Here is a 12,588-nt window from a genome sequence, read left to right as displayed (position 1 = left end):
TGATAAATGTCAAGTTTCTCGTAATCTAAAAAAAAAGTGTCGAGTTTTCTAATGTGTGAAAATAACAAGTTGCGTCTAATCTGTTAATGTTCTAGTTTTTCATGTTTCATCGTGTCTAGTTTTGCCTAGTGGGAACTCTTTAGTTTTGCGTAGTGTAAAAAATGTTTCGTTTTAGCATGTGCTATAAGCTTACGGGTCGAGTAAAAAACTAAAGTTAAATAAGTTTGACTTAGTGGTGTGGACCATTGGACAAACCGACCGTATCACTAATGGACCATTGGACACACCGACCGTATCACTAATGGACCATTGGACACACCGACCGTATCACTAATGGACCATTGGACACACTGACGTATCACTAATGGACCATTGGACACACTGACCTTATCGCTAATGAACACACTGACCGTATCACTAATGGACCATTGGACACAATGACTGTTACAACCTTTCCTTTTGCTGCCTGTTGGATAGTTATACTTCGCTATACAGAGACTAGTAGCGGCACCAGCAGCACATTCAATTAGAAATAATAAAAACATAGGCAACAACTATATAAATGTGAAACACACACACACACACACACACACACATATATATATATATATATATATATATATATATATATATATATATATATATATATATATATATATATATGGGCAACAACTATAAAAATAAACAAGAAATAAATAAAAGAACAAAACTATCGTTAAACAATAAGAAATGTGCGACAACCATCAAGGAATCACCACCGTCCCAACATTTCTAGTAGGATCTGAGTTGGTAGTTCAAATATCAAACTACAAACTCTGATGGTAAAATGATTTTTAAAAACCTATATGCCCTTTCCCCATAGCGGCCGCCCTAGCTAAGAAAAAGATTGTTCTATTATCTTATGTAATACTGCAAACTTTAATTTGACCTACACGATGTATTGTCTTTTCACACAGTTAAAGACAGCATAGAAAGGCAGGCATTTTTGGAGTCACCAACAGACAACTTTGGAGTCAGCATGAGACTGAAGCTGTGGACATCAACTGGACTTCTGGTTTTGGTGCTCTTATTGCTGACGTCACGTGCGGCTGGGAGTCCCTACCAGGTGAGGTCAATCGGTTTTTACTTCTAGATGATCAGGTAAAGTATAGTGTCTGTTTATCCAGATAATCGTATAGTCTTTCGTACCACCGCTTTACCTTCAGTCTTAGATACGTTAGATTTCCTTTGAAATTGTTTCTGAACTATTTCTAGATTAGTCTACAGCTATCGACTGTTAAACTGACTCTTAAAATTGTAAAATTGTATTTTTTAAAACTTTTATTTCCTTGCAGAGAAAAATTTGCACCGAACCGACAAAAGGTAAGTTTTAAAAAGCTGAATGGTTTTAACGGTCCTTGAACGTAGCGTACAGTGCATTATATATTCCGCTGGGATGTTGTCTGGTACTTTCTACCATTGGGTCTTTGAGGTTGTGAGAAGTTCTCTACGACTGGTCACGGCAAGGATTCCGTGCAACAACCATCAACAAATGGATGACAGAATGGTCAATGTACTGAACTTGTAATAACAAAAAAAAAAAACAAAAAAAAACTTTAACGTCTCTTTTACATTGTACATCCCGTATTTGAATGCAGCCTTATCATCACAATCCATATATATATATATATATATATATATATATATATATATATATATATATATATATATATATATATATATATATATATATATATATATATATATCCCCTCTCTTGTATAAAATGTGTAACTCCCGAGGTTAAGATACCTGTACCAACATTTCAGATGTGTCTTACAATACCAAACTTTTGTTAAAATACATGGACCAACATTTTAGATGTGTCTTACAATACCAAACTTTTGTTAAAATACATGGACCAACATTTTAGATGTGTCTTACAATACCAAACTTTTGTTAAAGTACATTTATCAACATTTTAGATGTGTCTTACAATACCAAACTTGTGTTAAAATACATTTACCAACATTTCAGATGTGCCTTATTCTTGTGGTACCCGGCCGTTGTTTCCGGACTCTCGACAAAAATCTACAAAAATTTTAGGAGGTCACGACGCTGCATACGGATCGAATCCCTGGCAGGCGAACCTGTATGCAAAAATGGAAGATGAATCAACAATTCGTTTCTGTGGAGGGACTATTTTAAATGAATACTGGGTACTTACTGCCGGTCACTGTGATATGTAAGTTGATGACCAAACTTTTCTTTGGTCGATACCTGTATGCTAGTCGTTTTATTTTGGCAGTAAAATGGACATTGTCTCAGATTTTATTTCTACATGTTTTCCAATTTCAGTGATGGTGCGATCGAGTTTTTTATTTATGTTGGAGATAACTATCTTGGATATGATTATGAGGAGGAAGAACAACGGTTAACAGTGGAAAAGATTATCCTGCACGAAAAGTTCTTGCATATACCAGAAACAAACACAAGTAATGTATACTTATATCTGTTGCTGGGCATACTACCTAGCTTCGCTTACGTTTTCAATGAAAATTTGAATGATTAATTACTTAATTGGTTATTAGGTGTTATGTGGAGTGCAAAAAATTCGCAAACTTATCACTCGAACGGTAATTATAAAGCTCATTTTAGGCGAAGTTCACATATGGTCACTTTTTAGCCCTCGTCTCCTGTCTGGCCGACAGCTTTCCCATAAGACCAAATCATTTACTCAGGTCTTTAAAAAAATGAGCCAGATATACAAATGTGAGCGGCTGGAGTGTGTTTATCTGTTATTATAATTATTTGTAACTAAGAAGGCGAATGTCGCTTTTTGTGTTCCTTTTAGGATTGTTGTGGTTTTTAGTTAAGTAGTCCGCTATTATGGCGCTGATATGATTTCGATTTTACAATGGTTTGTAGCCTGGTTATTGTGTCTTGTTTATATTTTAATGTTATTATTTATGCAAACTTTGTTTTGGATTGTTGCTCCACTTTGCTTTATGTCCTGAATGTTACTTATTATTGTATTAGGGACTATTTTCTTGTGCGTAGCATTGGTTTCTTTGTTCGTAGTATTGGTTTCTTTGTTCGTGAATGTGGTGTGTCGACATGGAGGGACATTCTGCTGGAATGTCGAGGCCTGTGTGTTGAAGAGTTTCTGTGTCACGTTTATGTGGTGTATGGTAACGTAGGGTTATTTTTATAGTGTTTTATTATGTTTTCCATATTTTTGTTTGCTTATTTTGTATACAAAGTGACTATATACTAGATCTATTTAGTCACTTCGACTTTGAGAAGTTTCAATGTTTCTTTTATCCAGACCACGTGTAGCACGATGGCCTGGGTTTAGTCATGGATTATTGTAGATTTTACTTTCATTTATGAGAGCCTCTTGTTTAGGCTGACAATTGTGTCAGCTTACTGCCTTGTGTATAACTTTTTTTTTACATTTTAAATTGATTTGTCTTGTTTTCCTTTTTCTAGGACGAAGTCCGAAATTGGGTGTTTTGTTTGATGTAAAAAGTTTGTTTCGTTTGGTTCTGTTTTGTGTCAGTTGTTATCTATTCTTTTTTTATAACTTTTGGTTCCATATTTTGCTAAATAAATTTTATATTATTTGTTAAAGCTTTTGTCTTATTTTAGTATTTTATTTAGACTAAGGTTAGGTTATTAACCAGCCTGGGTTTAGCCGGGCTTGCACTGACCGGACAGTAGTTAGTTAGATAAGCCTAGGGAAGGGTAGAATAGATTTTAAGGTATCCCCCCCCCTAGCAGGGCTTACACAAAGTAACGTAAAAGTTGTTTTGAAAATAGTCATCGTTTTTCACTAAATTAAGAATGTTTATGTAGGGAATTCGGATTGGTCACGTCTAAAGGTCTTCCGAAGTTTTTCCGTAGATAACATCGTTTTTTTACCCTCGCGGGTATTTCTACGACCTCATGAGTTATGATGGAGTTCCTACGTGGGATTTTTTTTTTACTTTCTCGTATATACGAAGTATAGAGAAAGTCTTGTAATCGTGCAAAAAAAATCGAGATTTTTACAAATCTCGACGTTTTGCACCTCTTTGATACGTAAAACATAATTTTGCAATCTTGTCCTTATGTCTGTGTGTCTGTCTATGTGTATGTCTCTGTGTGTGTAAACACGATAACATGAGTACCGTTACAGCTAGGTTGATGAAATTTCATATATACGTATTTTATCAAAATCGTAGATCAGCATCAACTTTTGAGCGATTTCCGATAACCGGAAGTGGTACTTTTTCTACTTTGAATTTTTCAAAAGTATATAACTTGAGTACTATTTCAGATAGATCAATGAAATTTCACATGTAAGTAAATGATCTAATTCTCTACCTTCTGTCACATTTTGAGTAATTTCCGTTGACCGGAAGTACTAATTTACGCTATTTCCGATTTCTTAAAAAAACGCATGTAAATTTATAAAGTACTAATAATATTGCGCACTATTATGCACATTTTGTTTTGGCGTTCGCTTGGTGCGCAATTCTTTTTTCTATGAGATTCTATTCTATTTTTTAAAGTTTAAGTAATTAAAAATCATGTCTACTTTCCAAGTTATATAAGAATATTCGAGAACGTTTAGGGGAGATCACTCCCGGTTTATTTTATGTTTATAATAAAGGCGCTGGTCAGTTGCGGTTAGTTTTGCCGATCGGCGTTCGCCCCCGTGTTCTATTGTCCCGGGGCCAGCACCAGCCGAATTTGAAGCGCCTGCGTCGAAACAGCATCCGGTCACTTTGCCTTGTTCCTTTGAATTTTTGTTTATTCTGAGACCGCGGCAACGCGCGGGACGGGATTGCAAGTATATATATATATATATATATATATATATATATATATATATATATATATATATATATATATATATATATATATAGACTAGTCGTCCCGGCCAGGCCCTGCACTGGCCTCCGTGAAAAACCTATCTGTAAATGGACCATGACTTTAGTGTTTAGTAATCAGCATATACCCTGCTTTCCTCGGGTTGGGGAAATTTATTACTTTTCGAAATAACCCAAACAACAATCAAACAAATACAAAGCACAAACACAAATACAAACGCAAGCATAGCCCAAACAGAAAAACAAACCAAACGAATAGACAAACGCAAACGTAAACACAAGCAAAATCACAAACACAAATAAAAACGGAAACCTAAACTCAAACAATAATGCAGAACGTAAACACAAACTTAAATGCAAATATAAGCACATAGTGCTCACAGTCTAGCCCGGGTGCCAAAATTGCACCTTACCGGGACGCGGGTGGAACATCCTGATTCAACTTAGTAACGACTACAATACTCCAACGTAGCCATAGTCTATTGCACTCAATTAAACGAACACAGGCGCCACAGCGCTAAATGAAGACCCGCGCCGCCAAATAGCATTATTGGGGAGCCGGAGGACGCCCTGGGTTCGATTTAGTGAAGGACTATAGTAAACCTTCTAATCCATAGTCTATCGCACTGTTTAAATCAAACGTAGGCGCCATAGCGCTCACGGGAAGGCTCAGGACACGAAATACCACCATGTAGGGACGCCGGAGGACGCCTTGGTTTTGTTTTGCTGAACCGTAATAGTAATCCTTTTTACCCACAGCTTATCATACTGTTTAAAACGAAATTCTGCAACATAGCGCTTACAAATAATATTTAGTAAACAGTACGTTCAGTGTATGAAATAAATAAAAGGCATTATTTAAAATATCCGTGTTTTATCTACCACATTGCAGTTTATGCAATGTTTTTTCCCAACACCAAAACAAAGTAAAAAAAAATATTTCGACGACCGTTGGAATTTCGGGGATTAAATTCAGTGTTTTTAATGGACCCACAACTTGAAAATTCAAAATAAATTAGTTTGTAGATCTGCACTTAAAATTTTTAGCTCAGTATCCCAAAATATGGTTGAAGTTATGAATTCATTCTTTATTGGACTTAACATATAATACTTTATGAATGGTGGAAATCCTACGAAGGGGTTACTTTTTCATAGTTACCAAGATTTTCGTCTTACGAGAGTAAAACTTCAGTTATAATTTAGGCTTGATGAAAATAAATAGAAATATAGACTCAACTTTTATTTTTTATTTTTTTACGGCTGTTTAAATGGCAAAAGCTAAAACATGTCAACAATAATGATATAACCCGTTTTGGTCAACTCATTGATGTCCATTCCATTTTCACTTAGGTAAATTTACGATCAGAAATGACATCGCCTTGATGAAAATCAAGCCGGTGAATGGCCGTGGGATCCAGTTCGGTAACTACGTCCAGCCGGCCTGTCTGCCTGATGCTGACACTAAACTGAAACCTGATCAAAAGTTTACAATCTCTGGCTGGGGCATGACAAAACCAGACGGTATGTTTCACTTAATGCTAGGGTTAGGAATGTGTATATTCATAACGCTTGAAGCACCGTTATCAATGGTCATTGCTAATCCTTGATGTAAACAGATGCAATCAGCCGCACTTCCACATGAACAATCACTTGACAAAACGCTCAGCTTCAGTTCTGGCTTTATTTATACTTAATAGGCCAATTAACTTAGATTCTGTCTCCCTCATTAAACGGTACTTTCTCCTTGCATTCGACCTTCAAGATTCATACAGGCTTTCCTATTATTGTACTAGCGCAGATTTAGCCTCCCTTTCCTTTCAAACTCCTAAACAAGACTTTCTTGCTTCTCAAAAACGTAGATGAAACAAACTAAGCTTTCTCTCCTTGGCAACACAAAAAGTCACTATTTTACATATTGCGTCATGATTCCTTGCATTCATTATATATGCACTAACATTCATTTGCACCCAACTACTCTCAGATTTATACAGACCAAAATTACCCCCCCCCCCCCCACCCCCCAATCCAACAAGCTAGTGGTGTAAGCTTTAACTCACATGCAATACTTTAATACAGTTTTGTTCTGTCCTGACACACTATCACTAACAAAGGCACCTATGATTTTTTGCTACACTTGTCCATTTTCAACATATCTATCTATCTATCTATCTATCTATATACTATTAAAACTCAAGTTTGTTTACAAGTTTGTATATTTATTTCTTTTTTGTGTTTTTTTTTTGTCTTTTTGGTTACATGAGAGAATTTACACTAGGTGTAGAGCTGTGTAGAGGTGTAAAATACGTATTTATGTGAAAAACAATGTTCTCTTTTACCGAACTGTTAATCACAAATTTATTTAAAGACGCTATTTAATTTATTGATATATTCATTGGTAGAAACACCACTTTAATTATAAAAGTTCAGAACAATTACTTTATTTATAGGGACGTCATGTGATTAATTATTTTTTTTACAATATGCAAGGTGGCTACCAAGGAAGATCTTGATGCCCATTAAAAAGTCTAACCCGTTATAACATTAAATTTTCTGTTTGAAATTTTAATTAGGTTTCAACAATATTATCAATTTTTATTAGCATACGCGGGGCAGTTCTTCTAGTTTCACTATGAAATAAATTTATCTAGCCTAGATCTCTAGAGATTCTAGTTCTGCCAATAGGCCAAACATGAATTAGATCTAGAGCTAATTAGTTACAAACAAAAAACGCAATAAATAATTGAGTTTCTTTATTAAACTATTTTAGTTCTTAAATATTTGATATAAATCATTGCTTTTTAGCTTCAATGATCATCTATTTCGAGAATACAAGGTGTTACGTCCAGTGTTTCTTCCAGACTTTTTTCTCCGGGGGGGCACTTGAAATTTTCGGTGGGGGGCGGTAGACTTTCTTCGGGGGGGGGGGGGTCGGACACTGTTAAAAGTATATATTTTCTATATAAATTTCATTTCGTTCGGGGGGGGGGGGCGGTAAAAAAATTTCGGGATTACAATACATAACACACGGGGGTAACTACACACTAAGGTAAACTCAACTCACACACGCACTCTCCCCTAATTTCGAGACTATTTTAACCTATTCTAATCTGACCTCACAATGACCCGTAACACAAGGGATTCATCTATCTCTAGATTCTAGACCTAGAGCTACGGAAAAACTAGACTTAAGCCAGCCGCAGATTCTAGATCTTGATCTATATATATAAAACTTTGTTTTGCTATGGAATGGGCTAATATTGGATATAATTTAATTTGAAATAATATGCCTATTCGTCTAACTCAAGTTTCTAAATAAAATTTTACACCTAATCGGACGTGCCCAGATAGCTGAGTTGATATTGTAATAGTTACCATGCGGGCGGTACGGGTTCAAGACATATATCGATGTGAATTTCTTTTAAATATGAATGCTAAAGTTGCATATCGGGACTTGGCGGGACACGGGGCAGGTGAAATAGTTTACCTGTTTCTGTTTTCTCAGCATATGAAGGGAGAGTGTGGTCAGACACATGCTCCGCCGAAAGAGGTGTTTTTAAAAGACAAAAACATGTTGCCTAAGGTCTGACGTCTTTTTTAATGTGGGGTTTGACTACTTATTGTGGAGGTGTGTGACAGTAAGAAAGGAAGGAGAAAGATAACATTCGTCAAATGAACATAACGTCGATTACGGATGACCCTCAAAAACACACGACGGTTATTCGAGAATAACGGGTAGTCTAGTTACATCTAAAAAGAACCTCCAGTGAACAAATCAAATTGAATAAATCTATGTGACTCAGGATTTCGATATTCTACTGCTACAAAATGAAACATTCTTTCATCGACTTATCCTGCTAAACTTGTCTTTTACGTTATGTGTGTTTACAAAACAAAATGTCTACTTCAAAGACTGATAGTCGAACAGGGGTAGATTCATCTGTCACTGGAAGTCTAGTGTTTAATTGTTTAATTATGTTTTAAAATCATACCATTGTATAATGTAGATTAATTCTGGGGAATTAAAAAGCTGAATTCAGTTTGATCTCTTGTTCTTAATTGATATAGTTTCACCGGACACCTTGCAAGAAACACTGGTTACACTCAAAGACACATACGGCTACTGCACATTTAATAAAAAAGACAAAAATTACAACCCTGACTTGATGTTATGTGCGCCAACATTAAACAACAACACATGTCGGGGCGACAGTGGCGGGCCTTTAGTTGCCAACGTCAATGGTGAGTTAAGACGGAGATAATTTGACAATGATATCATTTATCCATATATATATTGTACTGATATACTTTGTCCGTGAGATCATTTGTTCTTGATCATTTGTCCTCAAGATAATTTGTCCTGATGTCATTTGTCCTGAGATCATTTGTCCTGAGATCATTATCCTGAGATATTTTGTCTGAAATCATGTGTCCATTATATCATTCGCCCTAAGATCATTTGTCTGTGAGATATTTTGTCTGGTGTATTTTGCCTGAGATCATTTGTCCTGAAATAATTTGTCATGCAACTATATATATATATATATATATATATATATATATATATATATATATATATTATTATTTTATATTACACAAACACACATATATATAATTTTGCACACACACACACATGTATATATATATATATATATATATATATATATATATATATATATATATATATATATATATATATATATATATATATATATATATATATATATATATATATAAAACACATATGTATATATATATATATATATATATATATATATATATATATATATATATATATATATAACGTGAAAGTGTGTGTGTGTGTGTGTGTGTGTGTGTGTGTGTGTGTGTGTGTGTGTGTGTGTGTGTGTGTGTGTGTGTGTGTGTCTCCTATATGCATTACTACACATTTAGTCATATCGCTATGAAACTTTTGGGAGTTCATGAGATCATTCCTGGGAGGGTTTCTGCAAAAAGAATGTTTAACATTTCGCAGGGGTGGCGTCCCAACAGGGTGCTATTTTGCGCCCCGAGGTTTCCCGTGAGCGCTATGGCGCAAACGTTCATTTTAAAGAGTGCAGTAGTGTAGTTAAACTCGTGTCCCGATATTTATGATCCAAGTGCAGGCATTGTTTACGTTTAAATAACTTAGTTTTAGAAAACAAGGTCACGCGTCTTAGTACACAGGATTGGTAACGCATTGCTGAAACCCTTTTCATATATTTCATAAGACTTTCTTCTATTCCCGCGGCAACACGCGGGGACGGGTGCGTTAGTTAGTAATAATAAATGTGGCCCAATACAAATGTACATTGAAATTTATCAGATTTTCTTTTTAAATAAAGAATTTATAAGTTTCAATAAAAATGTACATTGAATTTTATCACCGCGTGTTTCTTTGAATTTTTGTTTATTCTGAGACCGCGGCAACGCGCGGGACGGGATTGCAAGTATATATATATATATATATATATATATATATATATATATATATATATATATATATATATATATATATATATATATATATATATATATATATAAAAGAGTGTTCCACATTTGTTTATGGCCGTGTGCGCTTCCACATTGGCAGGCTGTCGCGTCGGGCAAATAAAACACGGAAAAAAAGTTGATCGTCCGTAAAATGAAAGCGGATTGCGAATGACCAAAGCCTTATATATTAATCTATATATCGATAAAAAAATACCCTCGACTACTCCCCGTGATACTTTGTCAGGTTGTAGACCAGAAAAAAAAAACTAGATTTTCCTATTTTATTTCTATAGGTGTTTACCAAGTGTTTGGTGTGACGTCGTATGGATTCGGGGAATGTAAATTTGTGGTGAGTTACTTTACCAAAGTACAGGCTTACTTGGACTGGATTTATTTTAACATCATGAACAACAGCGAGAATGACGGTGAGAAATTCCTGCCATCCAGTCCAACATTCCAAAAGATCATGTAAATTTTGGCAGTTTTGAAAATACAAAGTTTTCCTATTTCTTTTTATACGAATTCTTTAAAAAATATGTATATTTAAAAACACTCTTTAATAAAAATTTAACTGGCGGGTATTTTGTATCTAAAAAGACTCTGTGTAAAAACGAAACAAGTTCAATTAATATGTATGTTACATTTTTTTCGTAAACCTAAAATTGGACTCTTAAATAATAAATAAAGCCTAATAATATTGATTTCACACTCTAGAGTTGTTTTTTTTTTATTAATTATGTTGCTATGGAAACTTTAAACTTTAATATTGCTGTAAGTGGTTTGGTCAGTAAGATACAGTTGGTTGTGGGAGATTTGGTCAGTAAGATACAGTTGGTTGTGGGAGATTTGGTCAGTAAGATACAGTTGGTTGTGGGAGATTTGGTCAGTAAGATACAGTTGGTTGTGGGAGATTTGGTCAGTAAGATACAGTTGGTTGTGGGAGATTTGGTCAGTAAGATACAGTTGTTTGTGGGAGATTTAGTCAGTAAGATACAGTTGGTTGTGGGAGATTTGGTCAGTAAGATACAGTTGGTTGTGGGAGATTTGGTCAGTAAGATACAGTTGGTTGTGGGAGATTTGGTCAGTAAGATACAGTTGGTTGTGGGAGATTTGGTCAGTAAGATACAGTTGGTTGTGGGAGATTTGGTCAGTAAGATACAGTTGGTTGTGGGAGATTTGGTCAGTAAGATACAATTGGTTGTGGGAGATTTGGTCATTCAGATACAGTTGGTTGTGGAAAGATTTGGTCAGTAAGATACAGTTGGTTGTGGGAGATTTGGTCAGTAAGATACAGTTGGTTGTGGGAGATTTGGTCAGCAAGATACAGTTGGTTGTGGGAGTTTGGTCAGTAAGATACCGTTGGTTGTGGGAGATTTGGTCAGTAAGATACAGTTGGTTGTGGAAGATTTGGTCAGCAAGATACCGTTGGTTGTGGGAGATTTGGTCAGTAAGATAGTGTAATCAGGTGAACTCCCGAAAGCGCCCCTCTACGTCCCTGACACAAGAGCAGTCATCGAAGTGTGTTCTACCTCCTTATTTCGGTGAGTGATTAACGTACACTCAAAGTTTTTAATGCTCTAGCGTAGGTAAACCCGTATCCCTATATTTATGATTCAAGCGCAGGCATTGTTTACATTTAAATAACTCAGTTTTAGAAAACAAGGTCACGTGTCTAAGAATATAGGATTGGAAACGAATTGCTGAAACCTTTCTTATATATTTCGTCATACTTTTTTCTATTCCCGCGGCAACGCGCGGGGACGGGGACGCTAGTTGTAAATAAGGGTTTGTAGCCTTGTTTTATTTTGAAAAAAAAACGGGAGTGATCTCCCCTAAACTTTCTCGAATATTCTTATATAACACTACGGGGGATGACAACTCGGGTTATAGACAATATTTTAAATCCATTTTTAATCACTTAAAATTTTAAAAATGGTGTAGCAACTCGTAGAAAAAAGAATTGCACAGCAAGTGAACGCAACATAAATTGTGTATAGTATTGCGGAATATTATTAGTACTTTATAATTTCACATGCATTTTTTGAGAAATCGGAAATAGCCTAAATTACTACTTCCGGTCAACGGAAATTACTCAAAATTTGATAGAAGGCAGATAATTTGATCTTTTACTTGCGAAATTTCATTTATCTATCTGAAATAGTACTCAAGTTATAGGCTTTTGAAAAATTGAAAGTAGAAAAAATTCCGCTTCCGGTTATCGGAAATCGCTGAAAAGTTGATACG

The 12,588-nt window shown here is 35.2% G+C and overlaps 1 protein-coding gene across 1 annotated transcript; it reads left to right on the top strand.

Moving 5' to 3' along the window:
• Positions 1–437: 437 nt before the first annotated feature.
• On the top strand, positions 438–11,050 carry LOC131952644 (chymotrypsinogen B). The gene is made up of 8 exons (XM_059315402.1): positions 438–468; positions 957–1,105; positions 1,335–1,362; positions 2,015–2,222; positions 2,336–2,472; positions 6,205–6,375; positions 8,920–9,093; positions 10,638–11,050. The coding sequence occupies exons 1-8, from the start codon at positions 438–440 to the stop codon at positions 10,814–10,816; spliced, it is 1,077 nt and encodes a 358-aa protein (XP_059171385.1). The 3' UTR covers positions 10,817–11,050.
• The last annotated feature ends 1,538 nt before the right edge of the window (positions 11,051–12,588 follow it).

This window comes from Physella acuta, unplaced genomic scaffold, assembly GCF_028476545.2.
Source record: "Physella acuta isolate Inbredline_101_S28 unplaced genomic scaffold, ASM2847654v3 ptg000072l, whole genome shotgun sequence".
Lineage (NCBI taxonomy): Eukaryota > Metazoa > Mollusca > Gastropoda > Physidae > Physella > Physella acuta.
This window is presented reverse-complemented; position numbering and strand designations above follow the sequence as displayed.